This window comes from Mastigoproctus giganteus, chromosome 11, assembly GCF_048544385.1.
Source record: "Mastigoproctus giganteus isolate SK-2022 chromosome 11, ASM4854438v1, whole genome shotgun sequence".
NCBI classification, from domain to species: domain Eukaryota; kingdom Metazoa; phylum Arthropoda; class Arachnida; order Uropygi; family Thelyphonidae; genus Mastigoproctus; species Mastigoproctus giganteus.
In genome coordinates this window covers 135999149-136016062 of record NC_143585.1, presented here as the reverse complement: position 1 = coordinate 136016062, position 16914 = coordinate 135999149, and the positions used below count along the sequence as shown (strand labels likewise).

At 36.5% G+C, this 16914-nt stretch overlaps 1 protein-coding gene across 1 annotated transcript in view; it reads left to right on the top strand.

Moving 5' to 3' along the window:
- The window catches only part of Vps51 (vacuolar protein sorting 51), a 202273-nt gene that overhangs the window by 58533 nt on the left and 126826 nt on the right, over positions 1–16914 (top strand). Inside the window, exon 7 of the mRNA XM_090385571.1 lies at positions 489–577. Coding sequence (XP_090241697.1) covers positions 489–577 — 89 coding nt within the window. The remainder of the gene's footprint in view (positions 1–488; positions 578–16914) is intronic.

Sequence of the window (16914 nt, the reverse complement as noted above, 5' to 3'; positions counted from 1 at the left end):
TCCCACCTGGCTACGAAGGCGCCCCATGAGATGGTTGAGGTAACTTATAGTGTAATGTGCAAGTTCCTACAATGCTCTCTGGTCATGTATGATGAGGATAATTAACTTTCTGCTGGTGAACATGCATTAAACAAATCAGCTGCCTTCCAATATAACAGTAATAATAATAATGAAACTAATAAAGAACTTAACTGGTAGCAAATTTATATGCATTTTACTTATCAAGATGTAGCATAAATAATACAAATAACTGTAACCAATAATTTTTTAAATATGTTTCTTGTTGCTTATTGTAAACTTATAAACTTATTGCTTTTCCTATGGGAACAAAGTCAATTCTTTTCATTCACTATGTTTCTATTAAACACTATTTATCTGAAATCTTAATGGGTATTTAGAATTTGAGATGCTAGTACCCTTTGCCATTCATGTAAAATATTTTTGAGAAAAACAAAGTTGTGTAATTTTAAAATTATTTTTTGTTTAAGGCAACAGCGAAACAACTGGCAGAATGTGTTGATTTACTATTGCAACTAAAAGAATCAGCTGAGGATTTGTGTGAAGAATTTTTGGCACAGTGAGTAACCATTACAGTTAACCTGAATTAATTTACAAATGGCAAGTATTGATATATATCAGGTCATCCTATAAGTAATGGTATTTTTCACCTCTTTTTAAAAACAAAACTCTCTGCTGGCCTCCTGCAAGCATTTCAGCATTACATTTATAAAATTCCTTTGACTTTGAAGCAAAAAATGTGTACAGGAAATTTTACATCATGATAGTATTATAGACTTCTGAATGGGTGGTAGTATATTGATGTATTTTTTGGAAAATATGGTTATGTGAAATTTTTTTCCAGCCAAGTTCTTGATTTTCCCATGCATGCTCCAAGTATTATGAAGGTACGAGGGGGTATCAAAAAGTTCATACCCTGACCTAGATAAAACATCAATAGGAAGATGCCATTTTTAATTTAAGTTGTCTACATATTCAATAACTAACATGTGAAATTTCATTCCCGTAAGTTATCGAACACCAGAGGTGGAGCCTAGAATCTGAGGAAGGATGCTATGGTTGACAAAGTGGAGTATCGAGCAGTGATGAAGTTCCTGCATTTGCAGGGCAAGAAAGCTCAGGAAATTGATGAAGAAATGAAAACTGTATATGGGCAGAATTGTCCATCCTATGACACTGTAAAAAAGTGGAAACGGGAGTTCCAGTGCCTTCATACAAGTGTCTTTGATGAGCCAAGAGAAGGAAGGCCATCAACATCCACAGACAGTGAGATGGTTGCAAAGGTTGAACAGCTGGTGCTGAGTGACAGATGTGCGACAATTAATTTCATCGCAAATGCAGTGGGAATTAGTTATGGGTCTGCCTATGGCATTTTATATGACCATCTGCACATGTCTAAGGTCTCAACATGATGGGTTCCAAGATTGCTGACACCTTTGCAGAAGCAATGTCGAATGCATTGTTCTCACCAACTGTTGGATTTGTGCTACTGCAGCACCCATCCTATTCTTCTGGCCTAGCACCATCAGACTTATTTTTGTTTTGAGAAATGAAGGACCCGTTGTGTGGATGCTGCTTTGATTCATCTCAGGAAATTATCAGTGAAGTGGAATCGTGGTTTCAGGCAAAAAATTGCGGACTTCTATGATCAAGGCATTAAACAACTGATCTATAGATAGAAGACATGTGTTACTATACATGGAGAGTACATAGAAAAGGATTAAAGTTTCGTTGAAGTTTCACTTTTCTAGGGCTATTATTTCTAGGTAAGGGTATGAACTTTTTGATACCCCATCATATGAGTTATGCTGATGCAATACATTGCCCTTATGTTTAGACTGGTGACGGACTCTTTTTCTTGCAGTACTCCACTTTAGACTTGCTAGCAAAAGTCTTTGGTTTATGATGGTGTAATTTGATTACAACTGTTCAAAATAAATTGCACTCTGGAATCCTATCAGACAGCAAAGCCTTCCCAAGGTGAAGAACACTTTTGCCTGTGGTGCAAGAGATCTTCTAGTCTGCTGTCAGTAATACTTAGTGGAAAAGTGGATGCCTTTTTAGTAATACTGAAAAGGCTTATACTTTTCCACTAATGAGTTGATTCAAAATCGGTGCTTGAAGTTCATGAGAATTCAGGGAATGAAAATGTTTGCTTCTCTAAAATTGCCTGATAGCAGTGTGTGGAACATACTTTGCAAGTGTTTACATTTTTTTTTTTTTTCCCAGCTATTGCAAGCAGTTGATGTGGCATACAATTAAGATAATAATGCAAAAAAAAAAAAAAATAATAATAAATAAATAAAGGACTTTACTTATAAAGCTTATAAAATAATCTGATATTTACTTAATAACTTTTTTTTTTTGTTTTGAAAGTAATTGCCATTCAATATAATCTCATTAAATGTAAAATTTGTCAAGTTTTTTAAATGTTTAAAATTTTGTTTTGACTGTGCCCTGATGTTTGATAGTTATAGTGAAATGTTCATTAACAGACACGCCTGAATAGCAGACACCTCCCAGTAACAGATAGCTTTATTTTCCCCAGTCCCATAGTTGGTTTTGTAATATGTTTACCTCTATTTAGCAGACACACTCAATAGCAGATGCATTTGGTAAACTAATTTAATATAAAAACAAAAGGAAATGACAAATACTCTCTGTAGAGTGAAACCCATTTATGTAATTATGGATGATTTCCTTCTTTGTTTTGTTGGCCACTACTCAATCACACAAAAAAAAATGGATAAAACTGTAGACAAATATCACTACAGGTGAAACTCACATTTGCATGACAACACAATAAAAGTTGTAGCATAAAAAACATTTCTGATGTTTATAAACTTTGAAAATGAGCTGTAGTACTATGTGCAAATTTTGAGTTTACATGTGTCATTAACAACACTGCAGACCTTTGTATCGTCTGCAAACTTGGACATTAAGCCTGATATATCATCATTAATATCATCAGTAAATACAGAAAACAACAATGTACCCAACACTGAACCCTGGGGGACTCCACTAGTAACATTAGTCCACAAAGAGCAGTGTCCATTGATTACCACTCTGTTTTCTCCCACTCAACCATCCCTTTATCCAAAGAAGCAATTTGCCTCTAATGCCACACTGCTCCAATTTGTGCAGCAGTCTTCCATGTGCAACAGTATGTTAAGCCTTTCTAAGATCCAGATATATTCTTTGCATCCAGTTCCTTTGTGAACCCATAGTATCCAGTGAAATTGGTTAGACAAAACTTCCCCTTAACAAACCCATGCTATGTCCGAGCTATAACTGAAGTCTTATCTAAATGATCCTGCAGTGCTTCTTTAACCAGTGCCTCCATTAATTTCCCTGGAACAGAAGTTAAACTAACAGGTCTATAATTTCTTGTGTCGCCCTTTGATCCTCCTTTGCGGATTGGAGTCACATTTGCACATCTCCAGTCCATGGGTAGCTCCGTTGAGTCCAGGGAAACTCTCATAATTATGGCTAAGGATTTGCTTACTTCCTTTGCCGCCTCCTTTAATATAACTGGATAGATTCCATCCACCCCAGGTGCCTTTCTTATGTTTATCTTCAACAATTTCTCCTCCACTTTGCAAAATCATTTAGCTTACTGCCAGAGTTTAACACACCTCTGGCATTCCCCTCCCTGAATAACTCCTCATGTGTGAATGTAGATGAAAATATACATTTAGTTTGTTAGCTACCTAAGCAGAATCATCAACAGTTGAACGATTGATATCAAGTGGACCAATCTGATTCATCCCATTTCTTCTAGAGTTTACATAAGTAAAGAACTCTTTTCTGTTTTTCTATGCATCCTTTGCCAAAGATTTCTCATAATCTGCCTTTGCCTGCCTAACCTCCTTTGTTCCTTTGTGACTTGGTTACAGACAAGCTTAAATCTATCATAGGCTTCCGTGTCACCTGTTAATTTATATGTATGCACGCATTTTTCTTCTATGCCAAGAGTCTCAGTAGTTCATCTGACATCCATTTAGGCCTAAATCTTGAACAATATTTCTTAGTTGGTATGAAAAGCTTAGTAGCTTCCAAGATTAATTCTTTAAATGCTTCCCATTTTGAATTTGCTATTGGTAAAATCATCAGTTGATTCTACTGTATAGAATTTAAATACTGTCTCAGACCACCATAGTCACCTTTACCAAAGAAAAAACCCTTCTCTTTACCCCTTATGGTAGTTACCTCTTTGAGTAATCCCACTTCGGAACACTGTGATCACTGCCACCTAGTGGTTCCTTTATCTGCAGATTCTTAATGCATGAAGAATCACTACTGATAATCAGATCAAAAGTATTACTCCCCCTAGTTGCCTCCCAAACATGCTGCTGTAGAAACCAATCATCCAATATATCCACAAAAGCCTTGTTAGTGTGTGAATGACCAACGCACAATTCCAATCAATATCTGGGAAATTAAAATGCCCCATTATAAGACTGATTTACTGGCCCACTGTATTTCTTTTCTTTGTACATTGTTTATTATACTCATCAGAGTCATTAGGCCTATAACACACTCCTACTCTCAATTTTGCTTTCTTAGTGCTTATGTCACACCAAACTGACTCAACACTGCACTGTCCATCCATTGTCCTGGCTGTACTTCCTTGAATTTTATGTGTTTCTTAACCAATAGCGTAACCCATCCTCCCTTCCTATCCTGTCTACCCTTCCTCTACACGATGTTCTCCCTAAATTCCAGTTCTGCATTCCTTATATCCGTGTGACACCACGTCTCTGTTCCCAACAATATCTGCCTTTGATGTTTTGACCAACACCTCAAATTCATCAAATTTATTTACCAAACTCCTAGCATTTGTGTTCCTATTCTTAGCTATCCTAAAACAGCCCATGTATTTACTTGTTCTGCAATAACTCTCAGCCGTCTTTTGAATCCCCTGCATATTGTTTTCCAGGCTGCTGCTCATTCCATTAGAAGCAGTGCAAGAATCACTTTCACCTCTGCCAGCAGCTATCGTTAATCTATAACAATATATAACAATATCCATGTATCCCCCCAAGCTAGCAGTTTGCCGACCCACCTGACACTGCCTCGATAGCATCAGCAAATATTCTTGCACCATTTCTATTTAAGTGTCCCATCCCTGTAGAAGCAGTCTCCTGTTAACAAGCACAGACTAGGCTGAGAAAAATTCTACCCCTTGAGCCTTGCACAATCTGTACAGGGCCAAATTGATCGACAAGGCTGTCATCATATACTCTCTCTTATCGTGTCTGGACACAATTGCAGACACTTTCAAATTCAACCCTAACTCATGGGTTTTTTTCCAACATTGTCCTGTACTTGTTAAGTAATTCCGCTGGTCTCCTACTCTTATTATCATTACTGCCAACGTTTATAAGAATATCACCTTTTGTGCCCTTAAAAGATGATATCTTCTCTACAATGTCATCAAGTTTTGCCCCTGGCAGACATAGCCTGGTCCTGTTCTACCTATCCTTTTTTGCAAAACATTTTCCCCGTTTCTCTGACGATAGAGTCACTGACAACAGCTAGTTCCTTTGGGACCACTGATTCTGCCTTGGGGGTTGCTGCTGTGTTGCGTGATGTTCAAGTGCAAGCTCTAGCATTGATGTGGGCAGCTGAGAGCTTGATGGACCTTTCAGTTTAAATCCTTCGAGGGCATCCACCCTGTCCTTCAAACTCTCATATAGGCCCATAACAACACTGAGTTGGCGCTTGATTTCCTCACACTCCTTACATTGTGCACACACAAAGAAATTCCCCTTGGCAATATTATGTCCCGTTCCTGATTGCTCCACGAACCTCAAACAAGCAGTGCATTTCAAAAGGCTGTGATTCTGAGGAGAACCATCCCCCCTCAGTTCTCCCCTGAGCCACAGTACTCCCATTAGTTTGAGCATTTTGCTTTGCTGCTCTGGTCTGAGTCATGATTTCGATTCAATTTAAATACAAAAATATGACCCTAAACTTATATCCCAATGTGGTTATAACACTATATATATATATATATATATATATATATATATATAATTCAGTATCAAGTATCATCTCTGAGTTATGTTATGTAACTTACTTATCTCCTGTCAAGTTATATGTATTAATTTATAATTTTATGTTTGTAAAATCTAAGTTGTTATATGTATTTCGTTAAAAAAAAAAAAAAAAAGTACAATTTAATTGACAATGAAATTTAATAAGATTAGTAAATTTTACTGATTAATTGATACTACTATACTATACTAAGCTAACAGATTTCTAATACAGTGCTATGTGTTTCGCTATCTAGTTTGGCATATATGTTGTATCGTATGACAATGGCGGCAAGTTAGAACGGTAAATCTACGGACACTAAGTATTAATTAATTTTCAAAATTGTGCTATCTAAATTCAAAATAAACCATGGATCTCGACTAGGTCTATAAGCTACTTAAAGAAAATAATTTAATATAACAATTAAGTCAATAAAATCACTAAATATAATTAAAAACTTAGCGTTCGCGGGAACCGCAAAAACTTGTCCAACACGTGGATTGGATACCCTTACCGATACTAAGTAATAACCTACAAAATCTCTATCTAAGTTCAAATTAAACTAAGTATCATTACTAGGAATATAAAGCTACTAGAAAATAAATTAATAAGCCAATTTAAGTTAATAAAACAACAATAATTTAAGAAAAACTTCTCTACTTCTCTATTAGCTGGTGTTGTAAAAACTTCACCCATTCACGTGTAGTCTCGTACCAGTAAAATTAAAATTAATTTCATAAAATTAGTTTAATAACTTTATAAAATTTAATAATTACCTTAATAATTTCCATAATAACTGGAACATTCATTACATCTTTACCTTTTGAATATCACTTTTTCTTTATAAAATTTAATATTTATTGAAATTTAACACCTTAACACCTTTTTGGTATAAAATTAATAAAATGTTAAGTAAATTTTATGATAACATATTATTACAAAAAACTTACTTATTAAGCATTATACAAACTGAAGAAAGGTGCATTCAATATAACATATGATCAGTGTTTTAAATTTCACACATCAAATTAACGGGAATCTACAATAATGCAAAACTAAACTAATTACCGTTTGGTGATATATGGAATATATTCTGTACGTATATGGTGATATATGGAATATATATTCCTCTTTTTATTTGGTCATTTCTTTTCACTTGGATTGACCAAATCAAATTCTTCAAAAAGGCCTCTAAGGTTGGGAGAGAGTACATATCCAGAATTTAAAACAAATACACCAACCGTTTAATTATAATGGTTTAATACTGGAAACTATAAAATGTACCAAACGATACTACACTGTAAAATAATATATACAAAAGACTGATTTACAAAATAAATATACGATGAAACTTTAATATACAATAAAATATAAATAAATAAAATATTTAAAATACAATAAAGATAAAAGCGATAAAACATTGACTGAAGCTTTCGGAGGCTTCCGCCTCCTTTCTCAACAATGTTGTTGAGAAAGGAGGCGGAAGCCTCCGAAAGCTTCAGTCAATGTTTTATCGCTTTTATCTTTATTGTATTTTAAATATTTTTTTATTTATATTTTATTTTTTTGATACTAGAGAGCTATTAAGTGCTCGATATTTCCTATATTCTATTGTATTATGAATCAACAGGGCTTACCTTTATTTTAGGTATAGGAAGCTTCTTTTCCAACTCTCCTTGTCCAACTCGCTAATAATTCATGGGGAAGGCGATATCAATTTTGCAAGACATTGTCATAAAATTAGATTTTGGAGGTCTAAACTGGCTAATAATTATGGATCGATTTTTTCTTTTTGGTGCTGTGTCAGGAATTTTGAGTTAAATTTAGGGGTCTAATAATTGGATATGGGGTGGGGGTTATTCTCTACATTCCTTAAGTCGGACTAGAACTTTTCGGGATGTCACGTTCACAGGAAGAGAGCTACTCACAATTAATCCGAAACTTTTGTCTTATGTTGTAGTGTTTGTTCTTCACGCATGCGTATAAGTGACCAATCGTTGGACAATAGGAATGGCCTACGGATATTGATTGAAGTTGCATGTAGTTTCATCTCTAAGGTTTCTGCAATAAGTAGTTTGTAGTAGTTGTGTTGAATATTTATAATTTTAGTTTCATTAAAGCCGAATGTATGTTGTTCATTTATGGCGTGGAAAGAAAGTTCCGATGCATTTGCACGACCCGCCTGCACTGAAGCTTCGTGTTGTTTTGCTCGAAGCTGTGCCACTCCCATGGTGGATCCTAGAGACAGGATCCACCATGGGAGAATTGAGACAGCATCACAATGTTTGCATGGTATACTGTATACTAGGTCATGCTGTGATTGGAATGTGATATTTGAAGGTCGATTTCTGAAGAATGTGTATAATTTGTTCATGGGTTTTGCTATGATTTTCATGTCGGTTCCCTTGCATATTTGGTTAAGTTTATTGTACCAGTGCTCGATATATGGAATGGTGATGAAATATATTTTGGTCTTGTCGGATTTTTTTGCAATGTTTGTTGCGAGGTTGTTGTTATTTATTCTATCACGGGCTATTGTTTTGACTTTGTTTATATAGGTTAGTGGGTAACCCCTATTTGAGAATCTTCTAGTTAGTTCATTTATTTCAGTGGTTAGAGAAATCTGGGTGGAAGAATATTTAAAGGCATTTAGAAATTGGTTCAGCATGACCGATTTTTTGTATGGTTGGGGATGGTAGCTGTGGAAGTGCAGAAGCATCCCTTTATTAGTGGGTTTTCTATATATGCTGAAATTTAGTTTTTGGTCTAATCTGTGTATGGTAAAATTAAGGAAATTTATGGAGTGGGATTCTGCTTCAGTTTCTAATTCAAATTTTAGTCTCTGATGGATGTTATAAAAACCTGTAGAATATTGTTTATGGTCAAGTGGTCTGTGATGATTAGGATGTCATCAAGATATCTTCCGTAATATGTGATCTGTAGTATAAAGGGATCAAGGTGGATCTTTTCTAATTTGTCTAAGTATAGTTCGGCAATGAGTCCACTAATGTCCAAAATCTAACTTTATGACAATGTCTTGCAAAATTGATATCGCCTTCCCCATGAATTATTAGCGAGTTGGACAAGGAGAGTTGGAAAAGAAGCTTCCTATACCTAAAATAAAGGTAAGCCCTGTTATTCATAATTATATTTTATTGTATATTAAAGTTTCATCGTATATTTATTTTGTAAATCAGTCTTTTGTATATATTATTTTACAGTGTAGTATCGTTTGGTACATTTTATAGTTTCCAGTATTAAACCATTATAATTAAACGGTTGGTGTATTTGTTTTAAATTCTGGACAAATCAAATTCACTTAGGTGAATAGAATACCATTGTGTGTGTGTATTTTCCATTGTCAAGTGTTACCATGTTCCCTTAATAGTGTAGAAGCAGAAACAAACAACAGTATTTAAAGGATGTGATTGTTATGTGTTAGTGCCATTTTATTTAGTTTGAATTATAGATCACATGTTGCATATTTTATAAGAGGTTGATGCAGAATATTGCAGAAAAAAAGCAAATAATTAAAAACTGAGATAATATTACAAATGGTAAGTTTATAGTATCATTACTGACAGCTTTTATCCACCTTACACATGCTATGCACTTCATAATTAACAATTTTAATTCTATCTCATTCTGACCAGCTGTATTCAAAACCTCTTTAATATGCCAAATTGTATTTACATAATATTACATAAATAAAAAAAATATATATACATATATGTAAATTGCTTTTTTCTACAATATTGCTGTAAAATTCAAATTTTAAAATCTTTAAAATATATGAATGAAGTACATTATTTAGTTAAACGATGTACTTCATTATTTAATTTCTTCATAGTAATTGATTAAAACAACTGAAAATGCAAGTGATTTCACTTAGAACAGACAAGGAATAGGAGGTAAATAGAGTGAGAGGAGATCCATATGTGTGTGTCTTAACAAATATAAGGTTCTAGTTAAACAAGACCAAGAGAATGCATTGCCAGTTCCAGTTTAGCTTGTATTCCATTCTCTCAGCAGTGACCACTACCCATTAATCTGTAAAATTCAAGCATCATACTCCATAATTTCAGAAAACTGTACAAAATGGAAATTTTTTCAAGGCAGATTGGGCAAAGTATACTTCTGATGTATCCTTTGACAATCAGATCATCAAATCTCAACCAGTTGACATAGTTGCCAACCATATTACAAAACAGATTCTAGCAGCTGTGTCTACTGCCATCCCACAATCACAGTCAAGCACCCATAGAACCATAAATTATTGGTGAAATGAGGATCATAAGAATGTCAAAAAAGAAGAAAACTATGCAAAATCTGTTCTGGAAACAATCTACCACCACCAATCATAAACTACAAGAAACTTAGAGCCAAGGCCTGCTACATTAGGAAGAAAGCGAAAAGAGACTCTTGGGTTCAATTCGCAACTACAATTAATAAAAATATTGGCACAAGAATAATATGGAGAAAAATAAAGCAATTACCTCACAAATATCCCCCATTATCCTCTCCACTTTTCAGCTGGAATGGGCAGGAGCTGTCATGCTTTAGCTGAAAAATCCCACCTAAATTTCAGAACCACATCCTATTTACTGTACAATCAATCACTTACTATGTTTGAACTTCAAGAGGCTATATCCACTACAAAAAACAGTGCTGCTGGCCCTGATGGAATTTATTACATAATGCTACAATGCTTAGATAATAAATCATTATCCTCTCTGCTGACCTTCTACAATTGCATCTTCATTGAACATTAATTTCCCAGTTCCTAGCATCAATCTTATGTACTGGCAATATCCAAACCAGGGAAAGATTGCTCTATTCCTCATAACTATAGACCCATTTCTCTCACCAGCTGTTTAAGTAAAACCATAGGAAAAATGATACACCGTCAACAGACATAGTATTTTGATTCCCAAAATATGGTCTCCCATAACCAATTTGGATTCAGAAAAAAATCGGTCATCTCTAGATTTCATGGACAAAGCTGAAACAAATGTCAGAAATGCATTTATCCGAAATGAACATCTCATCGTGGTATGCCTCAACATAGTGATGGCCTTTGACACCACTTGATGTTTTGATATCCTGAGAGAGATCATCATTCCCTTGACCTCAGAGGCCACTTACTGTATTTCATACAGAATTTCCTTCAGCATAGGACATTTAAAGTTCACTATTGGCAAGTCCTTTTGCAAATGTATATACAAGAAAGAGTCCCTCTGGGCTCTGTTCTCAGTGCAACCTTATTTGCAATAAGAATAATCAGATGACTAAAAATATTCCCAGCACTAAATTCATATCTCTGTGCTGATGTTCTGACTGTCTCCTGCAGCTCACAGAACATGAGCTTTATTTAGAGGCAACTGCAAATCTTAATTGATAATATTGAGCTATGGATGGCGCAGAATGGTTACCAACTGACTTATCAGAAATCTAGAATCATTCACTTTTGTAACAAACGGAAGATGCATTTAGATCCAGAGCTACACTTAACAAATCATCCTATCACAGTTGTGAACAGCATTTGTCTCCTTGGTCTGATTCTTAGAAATCCTTATTGCAATAATAATAATACAATTTGATATATCCCAATATTGCCCTTCACAGCCACAAGGCCAAGGGTTAATATTGAATTGAACTATCTTGATAGTAAATTGAACTTCTCAGAATACAGCAAATATCTATGGACTGCTTGCCAGAAAAAAATGAAGTTACTCATTAGGTGCAGGTCGTTGCACCTTACTGCACTTGTAGAGCCCTAATCAGATCTCGCCTTGATTATGGTGCCCCGGTGTATGATTCTGCCAGGAAAAGCATGCTAGCATGGCTTGCCCATATTCAACTTTTTTCCCCAAGGATTGCTATAGGTACTTATAGAACATCACAATACAAAGTTTTTATATCGAAGACCTGTACTGTAGCTAGAGCTTTTGCCGCCCCTCTCACTACACACCAAAAATACTACAAAAAGTCAAAACGACGTATAGGGAAATAAATTAAACTGACTGTGTGGTGCTGCTGCTGAGACACAGCTGCCACGATATAAGCAATAAACCAATAAAGCAATCATCGTGCCATGCGTTTTATTGTTTTATTTTTGAGAATTTGAATTATAGTATGATAGAGAAATGTAACGGTTTTGTTATATTTATATTTTATTTTAGTTGTAAGTATGCCGACCGGGCTAGCCGGGTGGGTAAATTGCCTGCCTGGCAACCCAAAGGTCGTGGGTTCGAATCCCACCTCGGGCTTGGATCAAAGTACTGCAAAAACCTTGGGAGGTGCATTATGGCCACAGAAGCTGATGCGCCAACAACTACCAAAAAAAAAAAAAAAAAAGTTGTAAGTATAGCTATTAAAAACTAATTATTAATTAAGTAATAAAAATTACTAAGTTAACATAAATAAAAGAATCGTCGAAAAATAAAATTGTGTCCCATGTGAAAAGTGCCGCCCCGGTATGGATTGCCCCCTCCGTCCACCCTAGTTATGCCACTGTCGAAGACCATGAACCTCCCCTCAGCCTCAATCGAAAAATGTTACTTCTGAACTATGCAGCCAAAATTCGAAGTCTATCTATCCACCCATTAGGCTGATACTTAATTATCCACAATGTACTATAGAAATAAACCCAGGGCAGCTCATCCTACTGGTATCAGATTGCAGGCCTCATCATAAACACGGAATATACATCTTGACAAAGTCCTTCAAGATCCAAACAGTTCAGATCCTCCATGGTCTTCTATTAAAGCATCCTGTGACATTTATTTCCTAAACTGGGGAAAACATTCCCTTGCAAATATTGGCATTAGCATTAGTAGAGGCATTTGATGCAAGAAAGCAAGCTTATGCAGCATCAGCCAAAAAAAAAAAAAAAAAACCCACTTCCACTTCACCCCTCTGTTCGTTCAAAATACCTGTCCAGCTGAGCCTTAAACTTATTTAGGCTATCAACCTCCACTACAAGGGATGGAAGTCTGTTCCACCAACCAACCACCCGCTGGCTAAAGGCAAATTTCCGCACGTCTATCCTACATCTGTCTTTCCTCAATTTGAATTTATGCCCTCTCAGGTGATTTTTCTGAGCTAGAGGAAGAATCCCATCAGCATTGAGCATGCTCAAACCATTCAAGGCTTTATACACCTCTATCAGATCACCTCGCTGGTGCCTAGTCTCCAGACACTGTAATTTGCAAAACTTAAGCCTTTCTTCGTAAGAGCACCCCTTTGTTCCATTCACTAATCTTGTTGCCCTTCTCTGTACTCGTTCCAGCAGCTGTACATCCTTCTTGAAATGAGGCCTCCAGACCTGTATACAGTACTCTAGGTGTGGCCTGACCATTGCCTTATACAAGGGAATAATCACTTCCTTATCCCTGCTGGAAAAATTCCTGTATATCATTGACAATACTCCATGAGCTACTCTTGCAGCCCGTCTGCACTGCTCAGAGAACTTCATATCTGCCTGCACAACCACCCCCAAGTCCCTTTCATTCTCTACCACTGTCAGTGTAGTACCACGGAGTTGATACGTTGCTCTGGGGTTGCTGTTTCCCATGTGTAGTACTTTACATTTATCAATGTTAAACTTCATTTGCCACCTCTCAGCCCATCTGCTCAACCTTTCCAGATCCTGTTGCAGTAGCATAGTGTCAGTAGTGTCCTTGACAACCCTGCCAACCTTTGTATCGTCTGCAAACTTGGACATTAAGCTTGATATACCATCATCAATATCATTTATAAATACAGAAAACAATAATGGACCCAACACTGAGCCCTGAGGGACTCCACTAATAACATTAGTCCACGATGAGCAGTGTCCATTGATTACCACTCTCCGTCTTCTCCCCCTCAACCACCCCTTTATCCATAGCAGCAATTTGCCTCCAGTGTCACACTGCTCCAATTTGTGTAGCAGTCTTCCATGTGCAACAGTATCAAAAGCCTTTCTAAGATCCAAGTATATAATATCAAAGCTATTCCCTGCATCCAGTTCTTTTGTGACTGCATCATAGTATCCAATCAAATTGGTCAGGCAAGACTTCCCCTTAACAAAACCATGCTGTGTCTGAGCTATAACTGAAGTCTTGTCTAAATGATCCTGCAGTGCTTCTTTAACCAGTGTCTCCATTAATTTTCCTGGAACAGAAGTTAAGCTCACAGGTCTATAATTACTTGCATCAGCCTTTGATCCTCCTTTGTGAATTGGGGTCACATTTGCACATTTCCAGTCTATGGGTACCTCCCCTGAGTCCAAGGAAGCTCTCATAATTATGGCTAAGGGTTTGCTTACTTCCTTTGCTGCCTCCTTTAATATAACTGGATAGATCCCATCCACCCCGGGTGCCTTTCTTGTGTTTATCTTCAACAGTTTCTCCTCCACTTTACTCCCAGTTATTTCAAGATTCTGTAGATTACTGCTAGAGTTGAATACACCTCTGGCATTCCCCTCGCTGAATAACTCCTCATGTGTGAATGTCGATGCAAAATATTCATTTAGTTTGTTAGCTACCTGAGCAGGATCATCAACAGTTGACCCATCAATATCAAGTGGACCAATCTGATTCATCCCCTTCCTTCTAGAGTTTACATAAGTAAAGAACTCTTTGATGTTTTTCTTTGCATCCCTTGCCAAGGATTTCTCGTAATCTGCCTTCGCCTGCCTAACCTCCTTTGTAACTTGGTTGCATATCCACTTGTATCTATCATAGGCTTCTGTGTCGTGTGTTAATTTGTAAGTATCCCAAATACAACTACTCCATACTGTTCACACACAAAGTTACCCACATTTTACAAAAATATAAACTTGATGGATCAAAGTCAGAGAGTAGAGTCGGTGCTGCAGCCACCGTCCCCCTTAACACCATCTGTTTCACTTCCCACTGAATGCAGCAGTTATACAGCTGAATTATATGCCATCAAGGTTGCCTTAGAAAATATTCTCCCTCTGTCCATTCAAAAAAGTGTAATATATACAGATTACAGAGTGCACTTTTAGCCTTACAAAATTTCTTCTCACTGATGCATCCTTTTAATAAAAACAATAAAAACTCAGATGATGCAAATCCAGGATCACAAGCAAGTAGTCATATTTTGCTGGATCCCAGGCCACACTGGAATAGCAGGGAAAGAAATCAGGATTATGCAGCAAAAGATTCATCCAACAGAGCATTGCCAGATTATTACTCTCTGTATATTGACTATAGATCCAATATAAGAAGTATATGTGAGGAACAATGGATGTGTCTATGGCAAGCTCAAACACACAACAAATTTCTTCAAATAAAATCTTTACCACAGTTATGGGCCTCCAGTTTCCATGTAAACAGAAGGCTCCTCTGTAGCCAGGTGGGCAGGAGCAGCAGTGCGTAGCACATGCTTCTTGATTAGACCGGGGTTCGAGTCCATGAGCTACCAAATATGGAGGATGTGGAAAGGTCAGTGAATGACCACCGCATATCCCCGGAGCAATATGGCCTTAGTTGCTAATGCTCCTAAAAAAAAAAAAAACCAACCATGTAAAAACAGAAAGGAAGAAGTTACTTAGCCAGAGCACAAATCGGTCACAGTCAGCTCACTCGTCTTAAAAGCAGTGTAGGTGCTGCAATACTCTGCTCACACTGAAGCACATTCTTGTTGAATGTACGTTATACACTCATTCTGCCCAAAAAGCCTCATTCAGTTTTTTAAGAAATTTTGAAGAATCCTTGTTTGACACTTCACCGTATCATTGATAATGATGCAAATCTCACAGAATTCTTCTGCTTCCTAAAATGGATATATCTATGTGACTGTTTCTGACTGTTTTACAGTCACTCACCCTTTGTGATCTTCATCTCGTTGATAGGCACAATATGGCCTAAGTAGCCCTTGCTCCAGAAATAACAGTATCGATCGATCTATCTATCAATCAGTCTATCTCCATTTCAATTTTTTCTCTTCTGTAGTAATGTTTTAATTTTCTTGATTTAGCATTTCATCAGTGTAGTTACAACAGATTTCTAATACATACTTCTATTTTAACTTGCCTTCTTTTTTTTTCTTTATGTGGTTTCCTCGATGTGAGGGTGCAGCATCATGTCTCTCCATTTCCCTCTATCACAAGCTTTCCTCTTGGTCTCACTGTAGTTTAGTGACCTTGTCCAGATCCTTATGTCGTAAAACCACGCTCTTCTTCTCCTTCCTCTTGACCTTTTTCCCCACAATCTTTCCCTCGAGGATTGTCAGTGTGCCGACCAGGCTAGCCCCGGGTGGAAAAGTGCCTGCCTGGCAAACCAAAGGTTGCGGGTTCGAATCCCCCTCTCGGGCTTGGATCAGAGTAGTGCAAAAAACCTTGGGAGGTGCATTATGGCCACAGAAGCCTATGCACCAACAACAAACATAAAAAAAGAAAAAAAAGATTGTCAGTGTTCTTTGTCCAGTTGTTACTCTTAGCATGAATCATTTCTATTAGTAAAGATATTTGTGTTCTCATTCTCATTCTGTGTAGGGCATCACTGTTTGATATGTGCTCTGTCCATGAAACTTGCCTTCATTATTTTTAATTACCTTAGTTACATTTTTTTTTTTTTTTTTTTCAATGATCTAAGATTTTACTTAAAAGCCAAAAACATTTTTCTGCCTGCCACATCTTTCCCCCAAATCTTCACAGGGTTTCCTTTAACATCTTTCACACATAACTTAGGCCCATTACACTATCTTTTTATTACAATAAGGATTGTAATGCAAAATTATAGTTTAATTTACTAAAATTATATAAATTTTAGAGAAATGATCTTGGTTTTACAATCCTATCAGCAATATTTGGAACTTTCCCTTATTTTTCCACAAAATTTGTCA